This window comes from Triticum urartu, unplaced genomic scaffold, assembly GCF_003073215.2.
Source record: "Triticum urartu cultivar G1812 unplaced genomic scaffold, Tu2.1 TuUngrouped_contig_2181, whole genome shotgun sequence".
NCBI classification, from domain to species: domain Eukaryota; kingdom Viridiplantae; phylum Streptophyta; class Magnoliopsida; order Poales; family Poaceae; genus Triticum; species Triticum urartu.
The window spans coordinates 57,795-73,854 of NW_024112648.1; the positions used below are offsets into that span (position 1 = coordinate 57,795).

The 16,060-nt window shown below is 45.8% G+C and overlaps 1 protein-coding gene across 1 annotated transcript; it reads right to left on the bottom strand.

Moving 5' to 3' along the window:
- Positions 1-10,721: 10,721 nt before the first annotated feature.
- Positions 10,722-11,894, bottom strand: LOC125526886 (peroxidase 2-like). Its single transcript, XM_048691495.1, has one exon. The coding sequence runs from the start codon at positions 11,816-11,818 to the stop codon at positions 10,847-10,849; it is 972 nt and encodes a 323-aa protein (XP_048547452.1). The 5' UTR covers positions 11,819-11,894; the 3' UTR covers positions 10,722-10,846.
- Between the last annotated feature and the right edge of the window lie 4,166 nt (positions 11,895-16,060).

The window sequence follows — 16,060 nt, forward strand, 5'->3', positions numbered from 1 at the left end:
CTATATATAGTGGGGAAAGGAGGGCCTCTCATACATCTCTTTGGTGCCTCCCTCTCCCTCTCCAACACATCCTCCTCCTCCATAGTGCTTGGCGAAGCCCTGCCGGAGTACTACAGCTCCATCACCACCACACCGTCGTGCTGCTGCTGGAGCCATCTTCCTCAACCTCTCCTTTCCCCTTGCTGGATCAAGAAGAAGGAGACGTTACGCTGACCGTACGTGTGTTGAACGCGGAGGTGCCGTCCGTTCGGTGCTAGGATCTCCGGTGATTTGGATCACGTCGAGTACGCCTTCCTCATCCCCGTTCTTTGAACGCTTCCGCGCGTGATCTACAAAGGTATGTAGATGCAATCCAACCACTCGTTGCTAGATGAACTCCTAGATGGATCTTGGTGAAACCGTAGGAATTTTTTTGTTTTCTACAACATTTCCCCAACAGTGGTATCATGAGCTAGGTCTATGCGTAGTTCTTTTTGCACGAGTAGAACACAATTTGTTGTGGGCGTTGATGTTGTCAACTTTCTTGCCGCTACTAGTCTTATCTTGCTTCAACGGTATTGTGGGATGAAGTGGCCCGGACCAACCTTACACGTACGCTTACGTGAGACCGGTTCCACCGACTAACATGCACAAGTTGCATAAAGGTGGCTGGCGGGTGTCTGTCTCTCCCACTTTAGTTGGAGCGGATTCGATGAAAAGGGTCCTTATGAAGGGTAAATAGAAGTTGACAAATCACGTTGTGGCTTTCACGTAGGTAAGAAAACGTTCTTGCTAGAACCCTACTTCAGCCACGTAAAACTTGCAACAACAATTAGAGGACGTCTAACTTGTTTTTGCAGCAAGTGCTTTGTGATATGATATGGCCAAAGTTGTGATGAATGATGAATGATATATATATGTGATGTATGAGATGTTCATGCTATTGTAATAGGAATCACGACTTGCATGTCGATGAGTATGACAACCGGCAGGAGCCATAGGAGTTGTCTTTATTTTTGTATGACCTGCGTGTCATTGAGAAACGCCATGTAAATTACTTTACTTTATTGCTAAACGCGTTAGCCATAGTAGTAGAAGTAATAGTTGGCGAGCAACTCCATGGAGACACGATGATGGAGATCATGATGATGGAGATCATGGTGTCATGCCGGTGACAAGATGATCATGGAGCCCCAAGATGGAGATCAAAGGAGCTATGTGATATTGGCCATATCATGTCACTTTTATTATTTGATTGCATGTGATGTTTATCATATTTATGCATCTTGTTTACTTAGAACGACGGTAGTAAATAAGATGATCCCTCATAATAATTTCAAGAAAGTGTTCCCCCTAACTGTGCACCGTTGCGACAGTTCGTTGTTTCAAAGCACCACGTGATGATCGGGTGTGATAGATTCTAACGTTCACATACAACGGGTGTAAGACAGATTTACACATGCAAAACACTTAGGTTGACTTGACGAGCCTAGCATGTACAGACATGGCCTCGGAACACAGAAGACCGAAAGGTCGAGCATGAGTCGTATAGAAGATACGATCAACATGAAGATGTTCACCGACGTTGACTAGTCCGTCTCACGTGATGATCGGACACGGCCTAGTTAACTCGGATCATGTTATACTTAGATGACTGGAGGGATGTCTATCTAAGTGGGAGTTCATTGAATAATTTGATTAGATGAACTTAATTATCATGAAGTTAGTCTAAAATCTTTACAAATATGTCTTGTAGATCAAATGGCCAACGTAGTCCTCAACTTCAACGCGTTCCTAGAGAAAACCAAGCTGAAAGACAATGGCAGCAACTACACGGACTGGGTCCGGAACCTGAGGATCATCCTCATAGCTGCCAAGAAAGATTATGTCCTACAAGCACCGCTAGGTGATGCACCTGTTCTCCCTGCAGAACAAGACGTTATGAACGCTTGGCAGGCACGTACCGATGACTACTCCCTTGTTCAGTGCGGCATGCTTTACAGCTTAGAGCCGGGACTCCAAAAGCGTTTTGAGAGACACGGAGCATATGAGATGTTCGAAGAGCTGAAAATGGTTTTCCAAGCTCATGCCCGGGTCGAGAGATATGAAGTCTTCGAAAAATTCTTCAGCTGTAAGATGGAGGAAAATAGTTCTGTCAGTGAGCACATACTCACAATGTCTGGGTTACATAACCGCTTGACTCAGCTGGGAGTTAATCTCCCGGATGACGCGGTCATTGACAGAATCCTTCAATCGCTTACACCGAGCTACAAGAGCTTTGTGATGAACTTCAATATGCAGGGGATGGAAAAGACCATTCCTGAAGTATTTGCAATGCTGAAATCAGCAGAGGTAGAAGTCAAAAAAGGAACATCAAGTGTTGATGGTGAATAAAACCACTAAGTTCAAGAAAGGCAAGGGTAAGAAAACCTTCAAGAAAGACGGCAAGGGAGTTGCCGCGCCCGGCAAGCAAGCTGCCAGGAAGAAGCCAAAGAATGGACCCAAGCCCGAGACTGAGTGCTTTTATTGCAAGGAAAGTGGTCACTGGAAGCGGAACTGCCCCAAATACTTAGCGGACAAGAAGGCCGGCAAAACGAAAGGTATATGTGATATACATGTAATTGATGTGTACCTTACCAGTACTCATAGTAGCTCCTAGGTATTTGATACCGGTGCGGTTGCTCACATTTGTAACTCAAAACAGGAGCTGCGGAATAAGCGGAGACTGGCGAAGGACGAGGTGACGATGCGCGTCGGGAATGGTTCCAAGGTCGATGTGATCGCCGTCGGCACGCTGCTTCTTCATTTACCTACGGGATTAGTTTTAAACCTCAATAATTGTTATTTAGTGCCAAGTTTGAGCATGAACATTGTATCAGGATCTCGTTTAATTCGAGATGGCTACTCATTTAAATCCGAGAATAATGGTTGTTCTATTTATATGAGAGATATGTTTTATGGTCATGCTCCGATGGTAAATGGTTTATTCTTAATGAATCTCGAGCGTAATGCTACACATATTCATAGTGTGAGTACCAAAAGATGTAAGGTTGATAATGATAGTCCCACATACTTGTGGCACTGCCGCCTTGGTCACATAGGTGTCAAACGCATGAAGAAGCTCCATGCTGATGGACTTTTAGAGTCTCTTGATTACGAATCATTTGACACGTGCGAACCATGCCTCATGGGTAAAATGACCAAGACTCCGTTCTCAGGAACAATGGAGCGAGCAACCAACTTATTGGAAATCATACATACTGATGTGCGTGGTCCAATGAGTGTTGAGGCTCGCGGTGGCTATCGTTATGTTCTCACTCTCACTGATGACTTAAGTAGATATGGGTATGTCTACTTAATGAAACACAAGTCTGAGACCTTTGAAAAGTTCAAGGAATTTCAGAGTGAGGTTGAGAATCAACGTGACAGAAAAATCAAGTTCCTACGATCAGATCGTGGAGGAGAATACTTGAGTCACGAGTTTGGCACACACTTAAGAAAATGTGGAATAGTTTCACAGCTCACGCCGCCTGGAACACCTCAGCGTAATGGTGTGTCCGAACGTCGTAATCGCACTCTATTAGATATGGTGCGATCTATGATGTCTCTTGCCGATTTACCGCTATCTTTTTGGGGCTATGCTTTAGAGACTGCCGCATTCACTTTAAATAGGGCTCCGTCGAAATCCGTTGAGACGACACCATTTGAATTATGGTTTGGGAAGAAACCTAAGCTGTCGTTTCTAAAAGTTTGGGGATGCGATGCTTATGTCAAGAAACTTCAACCTGAAAAGCTCGAACCCAAATCGGAAAAATGCGTCTTCATAGGATACCCTAAAGAAACTATTGGGTATACCTTCTACCTCAGATCCGAAGGCAAGATCTTTGTTGCCAAGAATGGATCCTTTCTAGAGAAAGAGTTTCTCTCAAAAGAAGTAAGTGGGAGGAAAGTAGAACTTGATGATGTATTACCTCTTGAATCGGAAAATGGCACAACTCAAGAAAATGTTCCTGAGGTGCCTGCACCGACTAGAGAGGAAGTTAATGATGATGATCAAGATACTTCTGATCAAGCTCCTACTGAAATTCGAAGGTCCACAAGGACACGTTCCGCACCAGAGTGGTACGGCAACCCTGTCTTGGAAATCATGTTGTTAGACAACGGTGAACCTTCGAACTATGAAGAAGCGATGGTGGGCCCGGATTCCGACAAATGGCTAGAAGCCATGAAATCCGAGATAGGATCCATGTATGAAAACGAAGTATGGACTTTGACTGACTTGCCCGTTGAGCGGCGAGCCATAGAAAATAAATGGATCTTTAAGAAGAAGACAGACGCGGATGGTAATGTGACCATCTATAAAGCTCGGCTTGTCGCTAAGGGTTATCGACAAGTTCAAGGGGTTGACTACGATGAGACTGTCTCACCGGTAGCGAAGCTGAAGTCCGTCCGAATCATGTTAGCAATTGCCGCATTTTATGATTATGAAATATGGCAAATGGACGTCAAAACGGCATTCCTTAATGGTTTCCTTAAGGAAGAATTGTATATGATGCAGCCGGAAGGTTTTGTCGATCCTAAGAATGCTGACAAGGTGTGCAAGCTCCGACGCTCAATTTATGGGCTGGTGCAAGCATCTCGGAGTTGGAACATTCGCTTTGATGAGATGATCAAAGCGTTTGGGTTTACACAGACTTATGGAGAAGCCTGCAATTACAAGAAAGTGAGTGGGAGCTCTGTAGCATTTCTCATATTATATGTAGATGACATACTTTTGATGGGAAATGATATAGAACTCTTGGACAGCATAAAGGCCTACTTGAATAAGAGTTTTTCAATGAAGGACCTTGGAGAAGTTGCTTATATATTAGGCATCAAGATCTACAGAGATAGATCAAGACGCCTCATAGGTCTTTCACAAAGCACATACCTTGATAAGATATTGAAGAAGTTCAATATGGATCAGTCTAAGAAGGGGTTCTTGCCTGTGTTGCAAGGTGTGAAATTGAGCTCAGCTCAATGTCCGACCACGGCAGAAGATATAGAAGAGATGAGTGTCATCTCCTATGCCTCAGCCATAGGTTCTATTATGTATGCCATGTTGTGTACCAGACCTGATGTAAACCTTGCCGTAAGTTTGGTAGGAAGGTACCAAAGTAATCCCGGCAAGGAACACTGGACAGCGGTCAAGAATATCCTAAAGTACCTGAAAAGGACTAAGGAAATGTTTCTCGTTTATGGAGGTGATGAAGAGCTCGTCGTAAAGGGTTACGTCGACGCTAGCTTCGACACAGATCTGGATGACTCAAAGTCACAAACCGGATACGTGTATATTTTGAATGGTGGGGCAGTAAGCTGGTGCAGTTGCAAGCAGAGTGTCGTGGCGGGATCTACATGTGAAGCGGAGTACATGGCAGCCTCGGAGGCAGCACATGAAGCAATTTGGGTGAAGGAGTTCATCACCGACCTAGGAGTCATACCCAATGCGTCGGGGCCGATCAAGCTCTTCTGTGACAACACTGGAGCTATTACTCTTGCCAAGGAGCCCAGGTTTCACAAGAAGACAAGGCACATCAAGCGTCGCTTCAACTCCATTCGTGAAAATGTTCAAGATGGAGACATAGATATTTGTAAAGTACACACGGACCTGAATGTAGCAGATCCGTTGACTAAACCTCTCCCTAGAGCAAAACATGATCAACACCAGAATTCCATGGGTGTTCGATTCATCACAATGTAACTAGATTATTGACTCTAGTGCAAGTGGGAGACTGTTGGAAATATGCCCTAGAGGCAATAATAAAAGCATTATTATTATATTTCCTTGTTCATGATAATTGTCTTTATTCATGCTATAATTGTGTTATCCGGAAATCGTAATACATGTGTGAATAACAGACACCAACATGTCCCTAGTAAGCCTCTAGTTGACTAGCTCGTTGATCAACAGATAGTCATGGTTTCCTGACTTTGGACATTGGATGTCATTGATAACGAGATCACATCATTAGGATAATGATGTGATGGACAAGACCCAATCCTAAACATAGCATAAGATCGTATAGTTCGTTTGCTAGAGTTTTCCAATGTCAAGTATCTTTTCCTTAGACCATGAGATCGTGTAACTCCCGGATACCGTAGGAGTTCTTTGGGTGTATCAAACGTCACAACATAACTGGGTGACTATAAAGGTGCATTACAGGTATCTCCGAAAGTGTCTGTTGGGTTGACACGGATCGAGACTGGGATTTGTCACTCCATATAACGGAGAGGTATCACTGGGCCCACTCGGTAATGCATCATCATTATGAGCTCAAGGTGACCAAGTGGTTGGTCACGGGATCATGCGTTACGGTACGAGTAAAGTGAGTTGCCAGTAACGAGATTGAACAAGGTATTGGGATACCGACGATCGAGTCTCGGGCAAGTAACATACCGATTGACAAAGGGAATTGTATACGGGGTTGATTAATCCTCGACATCGTGGTTCATCCGATGAGATCATCGTGGAGCATGTGGGAGCCATCATGGGTATCCAGATCCCGCTGTTGGTTATTGACCGGAGAGTCGTCTCGGTCATGTCTGCTTGTCTCCCGAACCCGTAGGGTCTACACACTTAAGGTTCTGTGACGCTAGGGTTATGAAGATATGTATATGCAGTAATCCGAATGTTGTTCGGAGTCCCGGATGAGATCTCGGACATCACGAGGAGTTCCGTAATGGTTCGGAGGTAAAGAATTATATAGAGGAAGTGCTGTTTCAGCCATCGGGACAAGTTTCGGGGTTATCGGTATTGTACCGGGACCACCGGGTGGGGCCACCTGTCCCGGGGGGGGGGGGCACATGGGCTGTAGGGGGTGCGCCTTGGCCTATATGGGCCAAGGGCACCAGCCCCAAGGGCCCATGCGCCTAGGGTTTCCCAAAGGGAAGAGTCCCAATGGTGGAAGGCACCTCCTAGGTGCCTTGGGGGGGAGGGAAACCTCCCTTGGCCGCCGCCCCCCCCTTGGCCCTCCTATATATATTGGGGGAAGGAGGGATCTTTGGGAACACGCCTTTGGTGCCCTCCTTCTCCCTCTCCAACACCTCTCTCCTCCATAGGCCTTGGGAAGCCCTGACGGAGTACTGCAGCTCCATCATCACCACGCCGTCCGTGCTGCTGCTGGTGCCATCTCCCTCAACTCTTCCTTCCCCCTTGCTGGATCAAGAAGAAGGAAGACGTGGCGCGTACGTGTGTTGAACGCGGAGGTGCCGTCCGTTCGGTAGGATCTCCGGTGATTGGATCACGTCGTGTTCGACTACCATCCCGCGTTCTTTGAACGCTTCCGCTCGCCGATTCTACAAAGGTATGTAAGATGCATCTCATCACTCGTTGCTAGATGAACTCATAGGATGGATCTTGGTGAAACCGTAGGAAAATTTTTGTTTTCTCTGCAACGTTCCCCTACAGGGTGATATATAACTAACATCAACGAGGAAGTTTCCTCCACAAATCCTTGAAAATGCCATTCTCTTTGTTGCTCATGCCCATGTTCAAGGTTCTGACTTTGTAATTGTTTTTGTGGGGGCCTCGGTACTATAATCTTGTGGGTGACTTTTTGTCCGTCATCTTCAGAAATTATTCTTGGGTGCATCATTCAACAACTGATTATAATAAGTCAAGTGTCAACTTATTATACTAGATTATAGCATGAGAGTTAAATACAAACCCGAGATCTTAAGGCAATGATTAGAATTTGTTGTAATTATTCTTAGTATTTATGGATGCATGCTAAGGCTTTAATCCCATGTATATGTGAGCCAATGTCTTTACAACATATAAGCTTAGGCTCTATCCACATGAGAAAAATCAAGCAATAAAAAAAATCAATGCAAATACTTACTGAGTCACTTGTTGCACTCATTTACTTTCATTTGATTCTTCTTTATATATTTGCAACCATCCAAACACACAATTGTCACTTTGGCTTTTTGAGTGATTTGTTTTGTGTTCGACACTCTACTTATCGAACACGCCCACCCCCTACCTTCTACACTATGCCTGTTAAATGTAGTGGCAAGCCACCATATCCCTTTTGCACACTCTCCAATGCGTCGACAATAAACTGAATGGTTTCAAAGCACAGTGAATATGTGTATCAAAAAACACACATATACATGCAGTAGGTTAGCGGGGGCTAGCTACTTAGATATAGAATATGAATCAAAACAATGATTTACACAAGCATCATGAGTTCACAAGTCGTAATAGCAATCTCGTTTATCAATAGGGTTTTCTACCCACCCTCCAATAGTTGTTCTAATCTCCCAACCTCTTCCTGTCAGAGGGCTTATGTTCGCCATTTCAATCATCGAGGTAGCGAAATTCTTGAAGAAGTCCTTGTCGCTATTGGGGAACATGTGAACAATTGGTGTGAGGGTCACCGCAGCAGTGAGGTTAGATGGCATTATCTGGTCCAGAGGGAATGGGGCGCGGCCGCACAAGAGTTTGTCGTAGTACTTGATGCCAAAGATGTTGTGTCAAGGTTCACCGACATTGTTTGCCCTACATGCCGCCGCAGTTCCGCTGAGTGAGCCGGGACTGCACCCACCCAATCGTGTGGGTTCCTTGGAGAGCGACGAGGTTAGTGTCATTGGGGTCCAAGTTTCTGAACTACTCCTATGGCTTCTCCAGAGAGTCCTCGAGCCAGCTCAACGGAGACTGGGGTGACCACGGCTTGGATGTTGGCGCAAGACACAATGCCAGGGGAATGCATTCTCTAGCGTGCGTTTGGTGATATCGGCCACCTCAATGCCAAGGGAATTCATGGACCTGCTTTTCAATTTTGATCATCAAGAGGTCTTTGACCAACCAATGCGAGCCATCAAAGCCCTTGACAAAGTATTCATGGAAGTCGAGACATATGATTCGCATGTCGACGAGGCAGGCGTTCTGGATAATGCATCGACAATGTCATGCACGCCAGGGCACTAGTCATCATAGAAGGATGAGCTCAAGTCGGCATGGACACTGCCATGACTATGAGTTCCGTGACACGGCGCTAGGACTAGTGTTGCCATGAGCAGGATGTTGTCATGAGAAGCTAACAACACAAGAGGAAGCGGCCATGTGCACTACTACACATTGAAAACGAGGGTAGGGAGGCGGGTGCACAGGCCCATGCACACACCCCACGGGCAAGAAGGAGGGGATGTGGGCCCACGTGGCTCCCCTCTAGCCCTCCTTTGGCTGGTGTGTTGTCTCCAATGTTATTCATTAATGTATTTTTCTTTTATTTTTTAGAGTCCGGAAAATCCTGAAGGACTACTACACATTTAGAAGGATGGTAGGGAGGCGGTGCATGGGCACATGCACACACACCACGGGCCAGAAGGAGGGGGTGTGGGCCAACGTGGCTCCTCTAGGGTCCTACTTTGGCAGTTGTGTTGTCTCCAACGTTATTCATTACTGTAATTTTCTTTTATTTTTCAGAGTCCGGAAAATCTTGAAATCGGAGACACAAAAACTTGCCTCCTTCCTGTCAATTTGTTAATAGGCTATTCCAAATCTTTACCTAATAATAAAGTAATTTGGGTTTATTTCGTCCGCCATGGCATTTTTTAGAAAAGTCCCTCTATTTCAGAGAATTCAACCCGCAGTCCTGTTTTAAGTTAATAAGAATCGTTATTTTCGTATTTTACACAAAAGTCCCTATCTTTTCTTAAAATCAACACGCCATCCAGATTTAAGTCATACCCGAACCGTTATTTTACATTTTTTGAAACCCCCCCTGATGTTTTAGGTAATTCATCCGCGGATCATATTTAAGTCAAACAAATGCTTTTTAAAATCATCCATATCTTTTAAACCGTTACTCCGATTTAAACATGTTATATATGAAATTTGATTAGAAAAATATGTAGAATATGAATATGAGATTATTTTTACCTGTTAAGTATTTTTAAATATCATTTCAGAATATATTTGAGTCAAACCAAATGATTTTCTAAATTATCTATGTCTTTTAAACTGTAACTTCGATTTTAACATATTATATATGAAATTTTATTAGAAAAATATGTGCAATCTAAATATGATGTTAATTTTACCTTTTAAATATCTTTAAAATATTGTTATGGAAGCAAACTTATAATTTATAGCGCAAGATTCGGATTTTTTTCATACCGGCGGCGATCCGGACTGCAAATAAACACCCCACTATAACCATATACGGAAAAAACATCGATAACTACAAATGCATACCTTTGAAAAATGTCGCAGGGGAAAACAACAGATTTCTCATCGCGAGAGTGAGAGAAAGCGAGCGAGAGAGAGAGAGAGGGAGAGAGAGGGAGAGGGAGGAGAGAGGGAGAGAGAGACGCCTCGCAAATTTAACCATATTCAACACATATTTTTTGTTATTTTGTGTGAACATCGAGGGCATCGCCGGCGAGGGTGAGAAGGAGGATAAGCGGCAACACAAATATGATGCCTCGCAAAAATAAAGGAGATGGACCTATTATGGTCTTGAGTGATGGTTGTTGAGTTAAGAGCGTGTGTTATGTTTTCCCTCCCGTTGCAACGCACGGGCTCTTTTGCTAGTAGATATAAAACCATGAAAATTTTGATAAGGCAATGTCATAAATTCAAAATACATAGATATATAGTCCCATGACATGTCATTTTGTAGCAGTGGTAAAGCGATATGAATATGTTTATCGAAGACAAGTCATTTGATATACAAATATTGGTTTGCGAAAATCACATACTGAACATTTACATTTGTATCCAAAACAAAATAATAAGGGAACACTTTACAGTTGGAATGAATTAAAAGAATGATTTACACAAAGACAACAAGTTCACAACTCATAACATCAATCTCATTCGTCAATAGGGTTTTCTGTTCACCCTCCTACAGTTGTTCCTAATCTCCCCGGCCCTTTCGGTCAACGGGCTTATGTTCCCCATTTTGACCATCGAGGCCACGAAATTCTTGAAGAAGTCCTTCTGGCTTCCGGAGAACCTGCGAACGATCCGTGCGGTGGTCGCGGCGGCAACGGGATCAGACAACATTACCTGGTCGGAAGGGAGAGGGGCGCGGCCACGCAAGAGGTTGCCGTAATACTTGTTGTCGAAGACGTCAGGGGTGACTGTGTCGAGATTCACGAGCGTCTCGTCGTCCTGCCCGGCGCTGCAGTTCCGCTGCGTGAACTGGCATTGCGCCCGCCCAAAGGTGTGTGCTCCTTGGAGGGCGACAAGGTCAGTGTCGTCGAGGCCCAAGTTTTTGAACTTTTCCTGGAGCGTCTCCAGAGAGTCGAAGGGGCTCGGGAGATTGTTGGCGCTCTCGATGTTGGTGGTCGTGCCATCACGGCGGCCCAGCGGCACACTCCAGCGCGGCCCTCCAGCCAGCTCGACGGAAATCTCGGAGGCGAGGGCAAGGATGTCGGCGCAAGACACGATGCCGGGGCATGCGTTCTCCAGTGCACGCTTGATGTTGTCGACCACTTTGAACCCGCGTGCTGACCTGTCGTTGGCAGGGACCTCCTTCTCGGTCATGATCGCCGGGAGGTCGTTGTCCAACAAAAGCGAGCCGTCACAACCCTGAACAAAGCAATCGTGGAAGTGAAGGCGGATGAGACTGGCCGGGATGCGCGCGTCGGCGACGCGGGCTTTCTGGACGACGCGCCGGACAATGTCGCCCGCACCGGGGCACAAGTCGTCGTAGAAGGACGAGCTTAACCCGGCACCAGCATCGGCACCTGCATGACCGTGGGCTCCAAGGCTCAGCGCTAGGACCAGCGCTGCCGTGAGCAAGAGGCTGCAGCGAGCAGCTAACGGGAAGCGAGAGGAAGCCGCCATGTGCACCACTGCACGTTCAGAAGGAGAAGGCTAGAATTAATTTGCAAGCTAGCTGCTAGAAGGGAATGAAGGAATATCGCAGCGATGGATGTGAGTGAAACCAGAACGGTATGGAAGCTATATATAGTCTCTCCATTTTGCTTGATGTTGAACTTCTTGGTAGGATTTCATGGACGCGTGTTTGACATGTTCCACATGCCGTTGTCAACTTGAGTATTAGCGCTGCCGTACGTCGCCTATGGCCTACCGCAGCTTTCCTTTGCTGCACGAGGCTGCTCATATTATTTTACTACTGTATATGATTAGCGCCAACAAATTGGAAGATGTCGTTCTGATCTAAGAGAAGAAGTCCTCCGCATGAAATATTGTGCTGTACTCCAGCCGTTCCATAATATAAGACCTTATTATATCTGATGATTTGGGTCGGAAAAGGTTTAATTTTTCTTATTCAATGTGATATGTGGACGACTTTGTATGTAGTTGCCACTTGCCAGGAATGGGCCGATAAATTAAGACCGGATCAGCCACAACGTGTAATCCTTACATTTCTTCTATCCTTCTCCCATTTCTTTATTTTCTTTATACAATGAGAGACGTTTTGCTTCTATTTGTATACACGGGAAGTCTTCAACAAGCAACGCTTTTGGTTTAGAATACTACTAGCCATTCCGCGGAAAGTCTTTTAAGATTTGTAGAAGGTGGGAAAAGGAAGCATGTGCGCATTTTGTGACTAATTATTTATGTAGAAAGTCTCCTTTGACTTTGAGTGGTGTGTGTTAAATATAAAAAAGTTTGAAGAGTAAAATGTAAAAGAAATTGTGTTCTATATCAATTCCACACTAACTGTTTGAAACCCTGATACTTCGTCAGAGAGTGTTCGGTTTGTACACGAAGTGCATTCAGTTTTTCTCGTAATAATTTCAAATTTTTACCACATCCTATCAGGGTCATATAATGACACCATGCCAAGTTTCATCCTTTTCTTAAATCGACTGCATGTTATTTTGAACCGAGTGTTTTTTCTTTTTAATGGTCAGAAAATCAATTAATGCTTTAAGAATAGCAAATCAACCCAGAATAGCCCCAAATTTGATCATGAGACTTTTCACTATGTATAATAAAAATAGAAAAAGTTTGAATGCGAAATGTTGTAAAAAAAACGAGTTCTCTATGAAGTCCTAGGCTTCTGTTCGTAACCCTGATACTTTGTCTCAAAGTTATCAGTTTGTATACAAGGTGCATCAATTTTTTTTCGTAAGGACATCTCCAACACCGATCCTCAAAACGTCTGCATACGTCCGGACCGCGTTGTCCGGATGTGTTCTGCTATCCAACACAGGCCTGTAACTGTCTGTCGAGCGGTCCACCCGTGTTCTCTCCCGCAAAACGGAGACAAACGTGTGTGTGTGTGTGTGTGTGGGGGGGGGGGGTGGGGGGGGGCCTTGCGGGCGTCCGGACCGCTGCCACGCCCACGTCTGACCGCCCTGGCCCACCCAAATCCCCTCCCTGACCGCACGCGCTTCCCATCGAGAACGGCCAGCGCCGCTGCAGAGCGTCAGTGTCGCATTCGTGCCCGGCCAGAGCAGACACAACCTCTCACTAGCGTCGGCATCAAGGCGGCATGCCGGCCGAGACAGCGCCATTTGCGCCTCTTCCCAGTGCAGGCAACTGTTCCATGTTCAAACGACATGACGGCCATTTGTTCGTCCATCTATCGCCCACATTAATGACACGCAGTTGCCGAGGCGGCTACTCCGACACCACCTGTTCGTCCCTCTGTCGCCCACGATTGCTATACAAACTAATGCGTCGGTCATAGCCGCTGTCATCCGCCTCTGATCCCTTTCTCCTCTCTGCACCACTCCCACCATTGCTTCGTTGCGCTCCAATGCTCTCTTGGACGGGCTAACGGCGAAGCAGAAGGAGCTGCCGGTTGGCTGCTCGGTAGACAGCCGAAGGACGATCCTAATGAAGAACATGGGCGGTGGCCCCTCGTCGACGCCACCATCGTCGAGGCATGGGCCCACTACATGGACATGGTGCGGGATGAGCGGGAGGAGCAGTTCCGGGAGGCGCGGGCCGACGCCGCCTACGACCCCTAGCTCCTCCAAGAGCACCAGCAACCGGAGGAGAAGCTCACCGCCGCTAGGGCCATCGCGCCGGACACGAACCTAGCGGAGCAGGCAGCGCTGCTTGAGTCCTACCACTCCGCCCATGAGATCTGCCTCGTTCGCTGGTGGTACTTCTAGCATAAAAAGGAACTGGAGAACGTAGTAATTTCAAAAAAATTCCTTCGCACACGCAAGATCATGGTGATGCATAGCAACGAGAGGGGAGAGTGTGTCCATGTACCCTCGTAGACCGAAAGCGGAAGCGTTAGCACAACGCGGTTGATGTAGTCATACGTCTTCACGATCCGACCGATCCAAGTACCGAACATACGGCACCTCCGAGTTCAGCACACGTTCAGCTCGATGACGTCCCACGAACTCCGATCTAGCAGAGCTTCGAGGGAGAGTTCCGTCAGCACGACGGCGTGATGACGGTGATGATGATGCTACCTATGTAGGGCTTCGCCTAAGCACCGCTACGATATGATCGAGGTGGATTATGGTGGAGGGGGGCACCGCACACGGCTGAGAGAGATCAACAGATCAACTTGTGTGTCTTGGGGTGCCCCCTGCCCCGTATATAAAGGAGCAAGGGAGGAGGAGGCCGGCCCTAGGAGGTGCACACCAAGGGAGTAGGATTCCTACTCCTAGTAGGAGTAGGTTTCCTCCTTTCCTAATCCAACTAGGAGAAGGGGGGAAAGGAGGGGAGTGGAGAAGGAAGGGAGAGGGGGGCCGCGCCCCAAACCCCTTGTCCAATTCGGACTGGGCTTGGGAGGGGCGCGCGCCACCTCCTGGCTGCTGCCTCTCCTTCCCACTAAGGCCCATTAAGGCCCGATACTACTTCCCCGTATTCCCGTAACTCCACGATACTCCGAAAAATACCCGAATCACTCGGAACCTTTCCGATGTCCGAATATAGTCGTCCAATATATCGATCTTTACGTCTCGACCATTTCAAGACTCCTCATAATGTCCCCGATCTCATCCAGGACTCCGAACTACCTTCGGTACATCAAATCACATAACTCATAATACAAATCCTCACCGAAACTTTAAGCGTGCGGACCCTACGGGTTCGAGAACTATGTAGACATGACCGAGACATGTCTCTGATCAATAACCAATAGCGGAACCTGGATGCTCATATTGGTTCCTACATATTCTACGAAGATCTTTATCGGTCAAACCGCATAACAACATACGTTGTTCCCTTTGTCATCGGTATGTTACTTGCCCGGGATTCGATCGTCGGTATCTCAATACCTAGTTCAATCTCGTTACCGGCAAGTCTCTTTACTCGTTCCGTAATACATCATCCCACAACTAACTCATTAGTTGCAATGCTTGCAAGGCTTATAGTGATGTGCATTACCGAGTGGGCCCAGAGATACCTCTCCGATAATCGAAGTGACAAATCCTAATCTCGAAATACGCCAACCCAACAAGTACCTTTGGAGACACCTGTAGAGCACCTTTATAATCACCCAGTTACGTTGTGACGTTTGGTGGCACACAAAGTGTTCCTCTGGTAAACGGGAGTTGCATAATCTCATAGTCATAGGAACATGTATAAGTCATGAAGAAAGCAATAGCAACAAACTAAACGATCAAGTGCTAAGCTAACGGAATGGGTCAAGTCAATCACATCATTCTCCTAATGATGTGATCCTGTTAATCAAATGACAACTCATGTCTATGGTTAGGAAACATAACCATCTTTGATCAACAAGCTAGTCAAGTAGAGGCATACTAGTGACACTCTGTTTGTCTATGTATTCACACATGTATTATGTTTCCGGTCAATACAATTCTAGCATGAATAATAACATTTATCATGATATAAGGAAATAAATAATAACTTTATTATTGCCTCTAGGGCATATTTCCTTCAGTGTCCCACTTGCACTAGAGTCAATAATCTAGTTCACATCACCATGTGATTTAATACCAATAGTTCACATCACCATGTGATTAACACCCATAGTTCACATCGTCATGTGACCAACACCCAAAGGGTTTAATAGAGTCAATAATCTAGTTCACATCGCTATGTGATTAATACCCAAAGAGTACTAAGGTGTGATCATGTTTTGCTTATGAGGGAAGTTTAGTCAACGGGTCTGCCACATTT